The sequence below is a fragment of the Lampetra planeri genome, chromosome 27, assembly GCF_965212315.1.
Source record: "Lampetra planeri chromosome 27, kcLamPlan1.2.h2, whole genome shotgun sequence".
Classification (NCBI taxonomy): domain Eukaryota; kingdom Metazoa; phylum Chordata; class Hyperoartia; order Petromyzontiformes; family Petromyzontidae; genus Lampetra; species Lampetra planeri.
The window spans coordinates 3,569,340-3,584,975 of record NC_136133.1 but is presented as its reverse complement, the minus strand read 5'-3'; the positions used below and the strand labels follow the sequence as shown (position 1 = coordinate 3,584,975).

Here is a 15,636-nt window from a genome sequence, read left to right as displayed (position 1 = left end):
CGGGAGTGAGGCTAGGCGTATGACAACCGCTGGTGACTTACCCACAAAGCGGTCCTCATTTTATCGACCGCCAAAGAAATGATGGGGTTGAGTCACCCCCCCAACCAGGAATATGAACTCGAAACCTTCCCATTGGGAGCTGCTTGCTGTACTGCTGAGCCCACCTGTTTTAAAATGGACCCCAATAATTGACAGCGCTTGTAATAACACATGATCCATTGGGGTGTAAAGTATCATCAATTTTTTTACCTCCGCCCATGCCTGCTCTCAAGCCTCCAGCCCAAACATCGAATTCCATGACATGTTGGTGCAAGTTTTAGCACGGCTACATACAGCAATGCCCGGCAGCCTGTTCTATGCACAGCCAAGCAACTCTTTCATGTATGTGGAGGTTGAGTACAACATTGGTGTTTGTGTTCGTGTGTACTCTGGTGTGACCTGCAACTCTCGGCTTTTGAAATGATCAATTAATCGATTGATTATTGCATTGATTAATTAAATAAAAAGATAGCGTGTCATTTGTAAAAGTGAATCATTTCCAATCTCCAAGGCTTAAAACCAACACTGAAGTATAACAACCTAGATTTGAAGTTTTCGTGACGGCAGGGATCCGCACTCACGCTTTCCTTTGTGGCACTTGACACGGTGTGCCGGCTTCTTGAATTGCCCCCAGCAGTATAAATGGGTACACCGCTGTCGATTTACAGGTCACGTGTAGTGAGGTAAAGTGTGGGTACTCCTACCTTTTCTGAGATGTCTGGCGAGCATGTAAGGGTAGTCGAAAATACCGTCGAGAGCTGTCTTAGAGCTACCAGTAGTGGAGGCCCATCCGCCAGTAGTGGCACGAGCAAGTAATTGCAGGGCTGGACCTTGACCTTTCACCTATGAGGGCATACGTAGGTGTCTTATTTAGACACGGTGTCTTAGTTGTTGATGAGTTCTTATTTCAGGGAATGACTTAGGAAGGCGACACTAGCTCTGCTGGTGTTATGGATTGTTGACTTGTCATTTCCATGTATGTGGTGGACACGCTGGTTTAAACTACTCACAAAACGTGTTCATCAACAAATTGACAAAACATCCCAAAGCTGGACCAACCTGAAAATATCTTGAAAATGTGCGTGGATTTCCTGGGTGATTAATTAACAATTTTTTTTTTACAAACTTAACGCATTTGTCAATAACACTACCTGAAAAGGAATATATAATGGCCCTTAATAGCTATGCCAATACAGTATCACAGTAAAGCGTTACCTAGTGGATAAGACAGACAGAGTAATTTGTGTGGAGATAGTGCTTGGCAAATGATGCCCCCATCATCATGTTGATGGAGAAGGGGTTACCCAGCAGTGCCATCTATATTCGCCGTGATTGTGGATTCAAGTTAATTGTTTAACCAGGTGGAGGGACAGCTTTAAGTTGTCGACGTTAGTGAGTGGGCTGGCAAGAGTTCCTGCCAGAGACGAGCAAGTTTTGCAGGCACGTGCAGCGTCAACATTTTTAGGTTGCCTTTAAAGTAATCTGTCCTTTTAATTAGAAATAGTTTTGACATCGCAGAACTCAGCAACGCTACCCCTCACAGGTGTTGGCTTGCTGCCGCTGGATGGGCGGCAGACAAAGTTACAAACTTGCCTTGGTATGGATGCCTCGTTCCAGTTGCAGTGTTGTATTTGTATTGTTATCCGAAGCCCTTCTTGGGTTCACCAACTTTTCACACAATTCTTCTTTGTAACACAAGAGATCTTAGAAGTATCAGTTCAGTATTGATTGCTTTTTAACTGGGCTTGGAACCAGGATCTTAGGCGTGCCACCCCGGTGTACTGGCACGAGCGTCAACCCGCTGGGACACCCAGGCCCAGTGCTTCAACTCGATGTTTAATGCCCGTTTTTCACTTGCACACACGTGTTGCGCCGGCATGGAGCCTGCTTGGGTCCAGTACACCGGTGGTTTTCCGCTTGCATCTTCCGGAGTCGAGCAGGAACAGAGCTGCCCTATGCTGGCTTCATTTGACATCTGAATCTGGCTTGGGTCCAAGCCATGCTAGGGATGAGGCTAATGATCCATGCGATGTATGTGATGTCAGTCGGAACACGACTCAAACCCGTTCACAAATCTCAGTGTGGTCTACCAATCAAACTTAATTTGGAGCTTTCGTGACTGCAGGAATTACTCTTTGGTTCTTTCGGTAAAGTTATTTAATTGATTATTTTCTTTTTATACGTGACTTTACCAAAAGAACCAAAGAGTGGTCTACCAATCCTTGCCTTAAAAGCAATGGACAACAGTGCATGCATGCGCCACCACTCAAATTAATCGTTGGTACATTTGCTATTAGCATCATTCTTGTAGCAAGAAGGCTATCATCAAGGCGCTGTGTTTCACAGACAATTTGCAATAGTTTCGCAGTAGGGGGCAATGCTGCTATGTGTAATCTCAATTGAGTATTTTTTTCCGGGTAAAATTTCATAACAGTTATATCGTGGAGTAATTAAAGTCCACTTTGAAGCAGATTGGATGCAATTTATGGCTAATACACACCGCAATAACCAGGGTGACCTGCTGGATTCGAACTGGGAACCCTCCCAAACATCAGCGAATGTGTTCCCCGCTGTATCATGTGCGGATGGATGGGCGGGCGAGCCTTGGGGTGGACGAGCGAGCGATCGGGCAAGCTGACGTCGGAGAGGGGTGGCGTTCTTCCCGTGCGCGTCCCAGTTTGCCCAAGGTTGTGAAGAGGCGCGTGAACGCGCTGAGGAACCTGCAGGTGAAGTGCGCGCACATCGAGGCCAAGTTCTACGAGGAGGTGCACGAATTGGAGAGGAAGTATGCCGCCCTCTACCAGCCGCACTTCAACAGGGTGAGGGACGCGTGCGCGTGGCTGCCCCACGCACATTCGCTCACTCGCCTGCTCGTATAAGAACTCGTACACACATTACCAATGCTTGCGCTGGGGGTGAAAAGATGAGTTAACCCCTGAGCAGGATTTGAACTTGTGATATTGTTATGTAAAAAGTCATGAGAGTCGGTCATGGTTAAAGCTGCAGAAATAGATATTGTAATTGCAGTGAATGTTAGGTGGAATGCATATAATTGAATTATGTCTCAAGCACAAGACCATGAGTAAATTACCCAGAAGGCTTTAGTTCTTGTCAGATCTTGCTTTCTAAGCAGGATAGTGCTTGAATGGGCATCCACCATCCATGCCGGGTTGTCATTCACAGCTTGAGGTGCTGTACTACGTGGTGATGACCAGAGGGGCGTGCAGCAAAATATATTGTTGTACTGTGCTCCTATGCTCCCAAGTCTATGCTTTCAATTTTCACCAGCCTGCACTGAACAGCTTGATGAAGTCTGTTCAAACAACCCCTGCCCACCCCCCCTTATAAAAAAATGAAACTTTCGACGTTGACATTTGGGTTGTCTGATGAGTGCTGAGCGCTTTGTCAATATTGGCAGGGCAGCTATCGGCAACCAGTAGATCAACTGAGGCGTAATGGGTTGTTGTTGGCGGTGTTATACAAGCATGTGAAATGGCCGCTCCATTCGCCCCACATAAATTGTCCTAATATTGCTAAAAATAAATTAATTGTACAAGCGTGTAACACGATAATTGTTATGGTTTCAGCCCACCAGTAAATTGAACAAATTCCAAAACCAAAGTTAGCAATTGGACATGGCAGTTCACTGAAAACTGCATCAAGCATCTTCTTGACCTCATGGGTTTCTGTACTGACACCTACCCTGAATTGTAACAGTGTCGACTTGTTGGAGGGGTGAATTGTTGCATCCCTAATCTTGATGTTAAGTGTACTGTACTTATACGCTTAAAATTTCTACATTTATTTTAGTGCCTTGCTCACCACTCCTTTTGCTTGTTGTATTTGTTGTTGTAACTTGGTGACCTCGCCCCCGGCTGGGCATCTCTGAAAAAGAGCTTCACAACTCATCGGATTCCTCCGGGATAAATGAATATTCTGATAAAGTATCACACCAGACCATTCTTCACGCGAGTGTTGATGTTTTATATTTACCTACAGAGGCGAGAGATCGTGAGCGGTGAGATTGAGCCCACAGACCAGGAGTGCGAGTGGGTGGAGGAGAAAGATGAAGATGCAGAACTTGCTGTGAGTATCTTTAGGGTCGAAGGATGGTGCAGCGGGTAACTCTTCGCCTCACAACAATGTGGGCCTAGTTTCAATTCCCATCTCGGGATACCTCCTGTTCTGCATGGATTTCGTCCAGGTTCATCTTCTTGGTTCTTTCGGTAAAGTCACGTAGAAGGGGTGTAATAAAATAATAAAAATAAAAGACAATAAAATAATTCTCACGACGTTTCGGCCACAACGCAAGCAGCTCTGTCGCCTCGACGGACCTGGTTTTCACCTGAGGACGGCTGCTTGCGTTGTGGCCGAAACGTCGTGAGAATTATTTTATTGTGTTTTATTTTTATTATTTTATTACTTCCCTTCTACGTGACTTTACCGAAAGAACCAAGAAGATGAATCCCTGCAGTCACGAAAGCTTTAAATCGAAATTCGTCCAGGTTGTTTGGCTTCCTCTCATGGTTAAAAGAAAACACATTGTAACTGCTATTGACAAAACAACTGGGATCACACACAGCAACATCACCCCCTGCTTAGATCACACATCGTAACTAAAACTAAACTAAAAACTATTTTTAATTTTACCAGGTAAGGCCCACTGAGCTATGTAGCTCTTTTTCAGAAGCGACCTGGCCATAAATGATAGCTCAACGAAGTGGCTTATCGTGTGGAAATTTATAGCAGCCAAATAATCTAAATACATGTCTCTAAATCTGGAGGGAAAAACTGCTGCACCCGGAGAAAAAGCCACGCAACCACGGGGAGAACATACAAACTCCAAATATACAGGCGTCAGGGTCGGGATCGAATCCACGACCTGCATACCGGGTGAGGTAGTTAACATCTCGCCACCGCAGCGCCCCCAATAACAACGATACTAACAGTTATCATCAAGCTATCGCTACCACCATTATTAGCTGGACAGATAAGATAAACATTGATAAGCAGGTAAGGAGCTCATTAACATCAGACGTCTCTAAGGGATATCTGAGTTTCAATAAGTACAGCAAAACAGCAAATCAAACAATACAATAAAGCAACACAACTTAATACATTTACAACAAAATTAAGAACACATTCACATTTTATGAATATCGAGCCTGCAGGTGCTCGGTAGATTATTACAGAGCATAATCGTGAGTTGGCAGTGCCTTCAGTAGGGCTTCAACAAGGTATTAACAATGGCTAATGATATATTAGGCAATATACATGTATTAATTCTGGCATCAATTTCATCACCATGTCTCCTGTGCTTGTTTAAAACACAGCCACCTTAATAAATTCTTGTCATTTATTTAAATAATTGTAACCAGAAGTCACACATTGACATTTTTAAAAGTTACGTTGACTTATTAGTTTTAACCCTTGCCGGGTAGGGAACTGGCTGAACTTTTCGGTAACAATTTCAGCCAAACTGCCCCAAGGCAATGCTCGACACAAATACAACTTCAATTGCAAGCTACGTCAGCACTGCATTAATTCCCCCCCCTCCCCGCCGGACCCTCCCAACGCGAAGTTACTATGACATTTCATGATCACTAGGTGGCAGCACCGGTCCCTTTAATGCAGAAACAGACTAGATAAGCCGACATTGTGTCCTTCATACATCTGTCTCTCCACGTAAAAAAAGTATGTTATTTTGTCACTTATATGCCTCAGCTGATGAGACACTGCATGCCGAAAGCAGTCCAGAATTTGCTTGCACTTGAATCAATTACGTGGCCTCACCCAAACATTAAACTATGACTCTTAAACACACCATGACGTGATTTACAAGAGAAGGACATAGTGTGCTGCGTTCATGGGCCCTATCCCAAATCACAGTAGAATATGTTAGGTTCTTACCTGCTGAAATCAACTACATGAATTCATTTAATCGCCATTCCCTACAAAATTGTGACATGCATTGTTTCATTTACATCCCTTTGTTAATGAGCTGCTGGTTGAAGGCCTCTCTCATGCTGTTTGTCTTGGGCTAGTTGTTTCACCATCCTTTACAACTCTAGCCAGTTCATGTTGGCGAGGCAACATTGCCAGGGCTGGTTCAGCTATCACTCGTCACTGACGTTAGCCGTGGCTGGGTGTCAGAGCTCAAAAAGCCAAAGTGCACTGTGAACACGGCACACATGAGTTTGATTCCCTGCCACAGCTAATGTCATTGACGAGCGATATCTGAACCACCTCCATGTAATTCGGAATGTTGGTGACTTCGTGGCGTAGGGGCGGCTAATTCTCTGTTACAGCACTGAGCCTGCAATGCTGGTATTCTGGGTTCTATTCTGAGCAGCCACTTAGCAATAAATGGGGTTCTCAGATGTAGTGAGTGATGGTCTCAGCCCAGTTTTCAATTACTGCACAAAAACCCGGAATTTGAAGTGTATTTTTCATGGTATTTGGCTTCTTGCATCTGAGTACTGAATATGTCTGGTGAATTAACACGTAACGGACACTTTTTTGTGGGACATATAAAATGTGCGCCCCCGGTGTGCCGACAGTGGCCTATTGAAGTGACTTGAGGAAGTAGTTATCTTATATTACCTTCTACAGCTCAATACAATGCCGATAGCACAGCGGGATGTCAAATGGGACATCAAACAATTAACCTTATCATGGTTCTCAACAGTGACAATCGTGTAAATGCACCCGATCGCAATCTACCTATTTCTGTGTTATACAGCAGTGGTAAAAAAAAAAAGTCTACACCTTATTTATTATTCATTATCACAGCATCACCGCCTCCGGAAAATATTCTTTCCGAGTCTGAAAGCTTGCCCATGCTTACGTGCGGTTTGCCCAGGCAGCTGCCCAAAGCGTGGTTTCATTTGAGGTAACGCTGCATGGCCATCTGTGTGCAACACAAACACACATTCTCGTGTCAAAAAGACCGGCAGACGCTCTTTAGCGTTACAACACTACCTTTGTTTAAATAAACACGATAGGTTTTTTCCGTTCCGGTGGTTCTGTTGTTGATAGTTATCGCTGACAGGTGATTGCAATGTGGCGGGGAGCCGTGTGTTGTTTTTTCCAGTGTTGCCTGCATTGGGCGGGACCAAATGTTACCTAAGCAGCAGCTCCAAGGTTAGAGCCGTTGGAGTGCTCGGCCCCTAATTGAAAGGTCATGTGAGGTCAAATAGCAGTCAAGGTCAAATCACACTGATGTCCCTGTGGGGGTGGACAATACTCGTCCTGCCATTATTTCCATTAGGGATGCGAACGACAACTGGTCAACCAGTAACCAGGTTTCATCGTGGATTATTACTGGTTCTGAAAGTCAGAAACTGGTGTCACCAATTTAAGTTTAATTCTAGTAATGAATGCACTGATTGGTACGTGCTGATGTGCAAGCATGCATGGTGGCCTAAACCATCGTGGCCTAAGCCCCCCACCGTGCTTTACCTTTTTCTCCTTGTTTCTCAGTCGAGGTAAAGATGCAAACCCCTGCAGTTAGTTTATTGGTTGCTCACGTCACTACTGGCGTTTCCACGGGAGGGAGCTGCAGAGGATATTTGGTCTAATTTTCCATGCTGACCAGACGTTATGGAAAGAGATCGGCATGCCCACATTTCACCCCACCATACCATGATCTGCTCACCATTACACTGCGGCAACTGCCTTTGTTTCCCAGTTAATAGTACATTTTTTTGTTAGAGCTGAAGCCAGAGTACCCAAATTAATCCATGCATACGATGGAGTTAAAACTGGAAGCTCCACCTTTGATAGCTTTAGGAATTCATTTCTGTACCACTTATCTGACTATCTTGAACACCTGGTGTTCCCATCCAGCTATGAACTGGGCTTGACCCTCCGATTAACGCGATTTGCTACATGCGGTGCGAAAGAAGTTCAACATGCATCTTGACGAGATTAGGTGCATCCAGATGATTGGGTGACATGCTTGGGAGACCTCGGGTCTGCTTGGCTCACAGGGCTGACGTGTGCCTTGTGTTCCACGTGCTTGTTTTTGCGTGCGTATGGGGCGACAGGACGACGTGAAGGAGAAGGTGAAACTGAGCGAGGAGCAGAATGACGCCGAGAGTGCCAACCCCAACGGTATTCCCGAGTTCTGGCTCACCGTCTTCAGGAACGTCGATCTGCTCAGTGACATGGTGCAGGTATGTGCCGCACAAGGTGAAGGGGTCAGCGTCTCGCGGTGGCGAGAGATGTAAACTACATCGCCTGGTGTACAGGAGGTCGTGGGTTCGTTCGCGGCCCTGTTGCATATTTGGAGTTTGCATGTTTCTCCCCATGGTAGCATGGATTTTTTATCCTTGTCCTATTTTTCCCTCCACATTTTAAATCAACATACGTTTAGAGTATTTGGCTCATACATTTCCAAGTTAAAATCCTCTTCGTTGGCCTATCATTTGTGGCCAGGTTGCATCTGAAAAAGAGCTGTATAGCTCAGTGGCCCTTACCTGGTCAAATAAAAATAGTTTTTGGTTTAAGTTCCAAATGATATTTGAGAATTTGTAGCGCGAACAGTTTTCATTCCCTCTCTGAGAGAGAGATTCAGAGGCGTGGAAAGCCACCGACAAGGAGGAAGGCAGCCAGAACCGGTGCCAACAATCGCCCGAGATGTGTGGTCCTATTTTGGGATGTTTAGCCAACTCGGTGAGTTTTTACACATGAGGCAGGTAACTGGAGCACCTGGATAAAACTCATGCTTGCGGGGGGGGGGGTACAGAGTGTATACATGTTGAAATTAACCCACTTGCTGCCGTACTCGCCGTACCATGGCAAGCCAGGAGATGAGAACCTTGATGCCCACGGGTAGGGAAGGAGTTTGACGAGTTTGTATGATCCATTTTAGTTTGTTTCCCTTTCCCACACCTTTGATTAGCAATGTTGGATACGTAGTACGGTGCGAAAGAAGTTCTACGTACATACATACAACCCTTGCCTCCTCAGTGTTGGATTACAGGCATGTGGCATAGTCACCAGTGTGCGCTGCCACTTTCCAGCAGTTGTTGACTTTGCCACATGCTTCACATAAAGCACAACGTTCTGTGTTTAATACTTTTTGGCTTTGTATGCTTCTGCGTTACGACACAGCTGCAGTTATTGAGGCACTGCATGGAATATTTGCCCATGTTTTTGATCATTAATGCAGCAGAGGCATTCACAGACGTCTACACCCGAGCAGATGAGCCGTGCAGCTTGATCGCATGTGTTCACCTTTGTTCTGCACAGAGACAGCTGTCATCAGGGGGGTCCCCTCTGCTAAAACAGAAAAAAAACTAGGTGGACGTTTGAATGATTCTAAGATTAGATGTATGATATAAGGTGCTTTAAATGCTGGTATATTTGAGGTGCCGAATAAATGCAAATCCTTCTTCCTAATTCGCTTGCTTTTCAGGAACACGACGAGCCTATTTTGAGGCATCTGCATGACATCAAAGTGAAGTTCTCAGAGCAAGGGATACCGATGGTAAGAAAACAAAATGCGCGGTGCTCGGACGCTGCATAGCATGCTTGGCAGTCTCCCTTATAGCTACCAGTAACCACGTATGGAATGTAACTAAGACATTCGGTGTGGTCAGGTGGCTAATTGTTTTATTTCTATTAATTCCACCACTGGCTCAGGGCTGGTAAGCAGGAAGATTGAGGACCGCCTCAAAGCTATGCACTTTTAAATCTAGATGCGGAACTAATTTCTTCAGAACTGCTTATTGTGTATCGTTGTCCTTCCCCGCACCTCCAATTTGCACAGTTGACTACGTACAGTGAGAAAGAAGTTCAACATACACACGTACAATTGAGCAGGAAAGCACTTAACTTTTGTTACTTTGTTAAGCACATATGCAGCGTTGGTTGTTGCATGTATTTCGTGCAGCAACGTTTCGCGTTCTTCATAACTGAATTGAAATTGATGACATCCGAAAAGGAAATCAATTGGCTCTCCGTCAACGGTTGATGCACGTTGCGTGCGCTCGGGAGTTTTGCCTCTGCGCGGCCGCTCTCGCTGCCGTGCCGTGTGCGTGCGCAGCCTTAATCGCCGCGTGTCATTGTCACGTCTGCGCGGCGGATAAGGCGGCTTTATTTGGCGAATGCTTGTCTTTGGCGTGTGTGGAATTTGCGTTGCGGCCGCTCAACGTCGGTCCAATCTCGCCTTCCCCGGCCCGCGGGCGTTCGCTTGCTCATTCCGCGCGTTCCTCCCTGCCCAGAGACGCGTTGGCTCCTCCGTTTGTCGTCCCGTCGCCCCCCCCCCCTGCATCGTCTAACCCAAACCCCCTACCCCATCACATGCACCTCCGTTTTCGTGGCATTTTATTGCCTATAATTTTTTTATGCTTTTGTTTCTTATTTTAACTTTTATCTCGACAACATAAAAACACACAGAACCTGGGCACACATGTTCCAAGCATCTGTAGGAACATGATTATTATCATTGTCCTCAGCTGTGATCTACTCATGACTGAAAGAGAAGTAAGAGGAAGAGAAAAGGATGAAAGAGATTGATAGAAAGGAAAAATAATCGGGAAAGAACGAGGGGCAAAAAGAACATGAAAGTTAAATCCTGAATGAATCAACAAACGATGACAATCTCGCTTTGTAATTTATTTTAGAGTTGGGCCTCATAATGATCTGGCCAAATGTCAAAGCCCTCCACCTCCCGAGGTGGCCAAACAAATAAAATTGTTACGGGTACAAGATGTACATGTCGTTTGTATTCCCTGGGTTTCGGGCACTGGCTGAGCTCTTGGCTCTGATTTAGAACGTTGGAAGTTCAAATCCTGTTGGGGTTTCATTCAGTCAACCAACTATGACATTGTTAGAAAGAGTACCTCTGCGTGGAGACAGTAGTTCTATGCATTAACCCGGCCTTGTCAAAGGAATGTGGAATTTACAAAATTGACTCAGAGCCATCAATGCGGGTGAGCACACCCTTAACCTTTTTGGAGGCACTTGGCTTGGCAACATAAGCAAAACTCAATGTCCAAGCCTGCTTTACTCTTCTAGTATAACTTACAGTATAGAGCGGAAGTAAAGTTGAGGGCTGGAGTGGTGGCGCAGTGGTTGGCGCGCTGCGAATATGAACCTGCCAACCTTATTTTAATTCCTGGTCATGGCGACGGATATCTGAATTGGTCCCTCACCAACCGGCACTATTGACAAAGTCTGGTTAAGTATGATGAAACAAACCACCACAACCACCATGGCACGGGCAAGCCTCGATCCAGAAATCAATTGACAAAGGCTACAGTTATTATTATTTGGAAAGAAAAGCCGATCATTAAATGGTATCCATGTACATCGACGACAAATATGTATTGATGACGTTAAAGTGTGCAGATGGTGGAATGGTTGAAGTACTAGCTGCAGCAATTCCGCATCAAAAAGGTCGACTTAATTTTATGTTTACGCAAGCCCTCACAATTTGAAGACCGCGCGTGAAGCTCGCATGCACGCACGCGACGCCACATTTGACTGCAAATTAGAGGTTGCATTCAGGTGCCTGCATGAGCAAAAATCTGACAATCCTTCCCACAAGCACGCGATGCTATCTGCCCACAAAACTCGGGCATAAACCCCAGCTCTTAAGTCGGGGCGCATACCTTTGGTTTAGATGGTATGTGGCCTTTAAGTCGGTACATCCCTTTTTATCAGTCCGAGCCCATTGGGGCATATCTGCTGTGGACAGATAGTATTATTATTGATTTTGGGTTAGGCCAAAATATACATACATAAAAGACTTCATTTCGAACAGCTTTTTGTTTTAATTTGTCCTTCCACCGCACCTCCGATTACCACGGTTGGCTACGTACGGTGCAAAAGAAGTGCAACATACATGCAGGCCATGTACTGCTGTGTCTTTTAAAAAGTGTACAAATATTTATAACAGATCTTCGAAATACCAACACACTAGATTAACGTTTGACAAAAAAAACTCCATTAAGATATTTTATTTTTTAAACACTGCACTTGAGCAGTATGCCTAGAGGTTCTTGTTAGCTTGTGTTTAGATTTCACACTGGAGACTACACCATTCCTGAATGCATGCACTCAGTTTCATAACATTCCCAATTGGTGTCGTGAGACACCTTGTAAAACAACTAATGTTGGGTATTTTGAAAGACAAAGTATTTTTATTATATCGACATAAACAGTCAATACTCTACGCATTTTGGCAACTGCAACAATATATATAAACCATGCAATTGGAACCAGATAATAAAACCTCAATTACTCATTGCCAAATCTGGGTAGACGGTGGCAACATCTGAATCGTAAAAATGTGGAGGCTCATGTAACACATTCCTGCGGAGGGAACTGGTAAAGAACGTTGGGTTGCTCGGTCAATGGCCAGGGTCAACGGCGGCGTGGTGTATTCCGCAAATATGCCCGACTGAGTTTTATAAGGGCACCACGGGGTGACCAGCCCCTCCCCACCCAGCCCCTCCCCACCCCACCCAGCTTCTCCTCACCCTCCCCACCCAACCCCTTCCCACCCAGCCCCTCCATCCCCACCCAGCCCCTCCCTGCACGACGCCAGACGGACACAATAATCCCCTGTGGGCTGGTGTAACCAGGAGGTTCCTACCAGTATGAACCACTGATTAGGACGCCGCAGATGTGGTAGCCTTCATGGGCAGCTGAATGCAGAAAAACATGAATCACTTCACTCTATTGTCCTTCTGTAACTTTCTAATGGAACACAACATTTAAATAGTGAGCTTGTTAATGATAATTTATTTTTTATCGAGGCAAGTTTCTCATTGAGTCTGAAGACACTTTCTCAAGATAGTCCTGTACAGTAAACCCTTGTTCATTCGGCACATGGGGCTCTGGCCTTGCTGAATTATCCAATATTTCGAATTGTATACAATGGTACTCCCCAGTGCTTCCTGCCCCAATAATATTTTTTTCCGAATTTGTTTTCCAAACTCTTCACACCATTCGTATTGTGACACACACCCTGCATCAATTCTATCCAAAACTTTGGATTTGTCTCGGACTAAGGGATTTATGCTTCAGTCCCTTTCTATTACTTCTTGATGTAGGTGTATATTTCTGAGAGGGTTGCCTTGCACAGAGTGCATAAACAAGATGAAGTCCAAAGAAACAGGTCTGCACTAACGCTCACCATCCGCGCCACTACTAGACTGAGTGGTTGTTTTCGTTGGCGGCGCGTGGCGGTGCTCCACGTGTATGCTGAAATTGGACCATTCGGTACGGCAATTCGGCTCGTTGGGAATGACTAGTACTGTATATATGCCGAAAGCGCAGCCGTGCCGAATTGTCCCAAATTAAGAATGATCAAATCCTGAATTAAACAAGGGTTTACAGTATTGGGATTTTTTTCCTTCCAATTTCATTCATACAAGGAGGGCAACACTGGAAGCGCCATGCAGATACATTTAGGGATGAATTGCTGTACTGCCATTTCTTGACCGTCTCACAGCCTCAGTCTACAACACCTGGTTATTCCCAGGCAGTTACCATCCAAGAATTAACCAGGCATAACTCTGCTTAGCTTGTGAGACCTAGCTTTAATGAGTTAATTCATGGTTTTTGGGCCTTGCTCAAAAGCCTGCACTTATGGGTCAGCAACCAATTTTTTTTTGCTGCTACATCCACGTACAAATCTGTTTGAACCCCCACCAACATCTGCCTCCAAGATAGCAGATGTGCGTCACTGCACCCAACTCATAAGTTTGATATCTTGTTAAGATGTACATATCTTGGTGGGGTAAACTCATTTCATTAACTCTAATCGCGATAAAATTATATAACTCGTGGTGTGTCAACACGAGTAATCCTATGGATGCACTGGTCCCCCACCATAGCAATATGGAATTTCCACTTCTGAACCATCAAGTATTGACGTGCACACAGAAGTGAAATGCCATATTTGCACAGCCGCAAGCCTGTTCAGTTTTTGAGAGCACTTTTTTACCGTTAAAGCAGACCTGGAAATTAATTGCTCGTCAATATTAATTGTCGACAGCGTCGGAGTGATGTGACTGAGATTTGCCAGTCGCTCGAGGTTACCGTGGACATTTGTCGGTTTACACGCCGTGGCAGCCTGCGTCACTTGCAATGCCTCCCTGGGGCTGTGTCACAAATCACGTGGTCGCTAGCCATGTAACAATTCATCCCCGCACTACTATTCGTTGATCTATTTTATTTTACCAGGTAAGGCCCACTGAGTTGTTATAGCTCTTTTCGGAAGCGACCTAGCCACAAATGATAGCTCAACGAAGTGGCTTATCATGTGGAACTTTATAGCAGCCAAATACTCTAAACGCACGTTTCTAAATGTGGAGGGACATATCGGAGGATCTGGGAAGAATATGCAAACTCCAAATATACAACAGGCTTCAGGGTCGGGATCAAACCCACAAACTCCTGTATACCAGGCGAGGGAGTTAACATCTCCCCACCTCAGCGCCTATTTTTTGTTATGATTCGGAGTCATCGCTATTCAGTTTTAAACTCGATTAATTTATTTTTCCTTCTGTGCTACCTGTCCTGTCCGTCTTTACTGTCTTGTTTGTGTTGTCCTTTGTTTATTATCCGTCTCATTAGTGCAGTCTGTGTCATCTGTACTGGGGGGCAGTAGATTGAGATGAGTGCGTGGAGGGGAATGGAGTGACATGAAAGTGGAGAGGTAGGAGAGTGCGTAGAGTCGAATGAGATGAGCGTGTGGAGGTAGGTCGGGGAGAAATTCCATGTGGGAGTGCGATCTTGAAATTGATCCGGGATCGCATTGGGAGCCCATGGAGAGATGGGAGTATTGTGCCGATACTGTCGTTTAATCGATTCAGCCATCCCCCCCAAAAATACTACAGCACTCTCTTCATAGGGCACCGCGTTGGCAAGATGTTAACTCCCTCCACTGGTATGAAGGAGGTTGTGGGTTCTATTTCTACCCCGACGCCTGTATTTTTGGAGTTTTCATATTCATCCCCGTAGCCGCGTGGATTTTTTTTACAGGTCCTCAGGTTTTTCCCTCCACATTTAGAATCAACATGCGTTTTTGAGTATTTGGCTGCTATAAATTTCTGCTTAAGCCACTTTGTTGAGCTATCATTTGTGGCCAGGTCACTTCTGAAAAAGAGCCATATACCTCAGTGGGCCTTACCTGGTAAAATAAAAAAAATAGTTTAGTAAATAGTAGTCGCAGTGCGATTCACGTCACGGTGTGCCCGATTGGTCAAGGGACGTGCATGTGATGTGCAATGGCGATGCATTCGATTGGGCGGCCACGCATCTGCCCCGGGTGGTGCGCGCGGTCTAGCGTCGCGTGACGGGCGGCGGGGTCCCCGTGGCACTGATCGCGTGCGTAATGTGGAGTTCCGCGGCTGATGGATGGCTCTGGGTGTGTGTCGGATTTACAACCGGGGCGCAACCAACATCCACTGGAGTGAAACTCGATCCTGCGTCAAAATGAACATAAAAAACTGCCAACGGCACAAAAACCAGTTTCTGTGAAATGTTAAGACAAATAATAATAATGGACACGTAACCCCACCCAGTGCAGTGAGATCCCTTGATGTCAGGAGAGATTGCACGTGAGTGGGTTTCATG

General features: G+C 45.3%; 1 protein-coding gene across 5 annotated transcripts in view; it reads left to right on the top strand.

Moving 5' to 3' along the window:
- Positions 1 to 15,636, top strand: part of LOC144728033 (nucleosome assembly protein 1-like 1-B) — a 45,275-nt gene that overhangs the window by 10,150 nt on the left and 19,489 nt on the right. For all 5 annotated transcript variants that reach the window (XM_078607248.1, XM_078607247.1, XM_078607250.1 and 2 more), the window contains 4 exons: positions 2,717 to 2,858; positions 4,039 to 4,125; positions 8,088 to 8,216; positions 9,461 to 9,532. In XM_078607248.1, the coding sequence (XP_078463374.1) occupies positions 2,717 to 2,858; positions 4,039 to 4,125; positions 8,088 to 8,216; positions 9,461 to 9,532 (430 nt within the window). The remainder of the gene's footprint in view (positions 1 to 2,716; positions 2,859 to 4,038; positions 4,126 to 8,087; positions 8,217 to 9,460; positions 9,533 to 15,636) is intronic.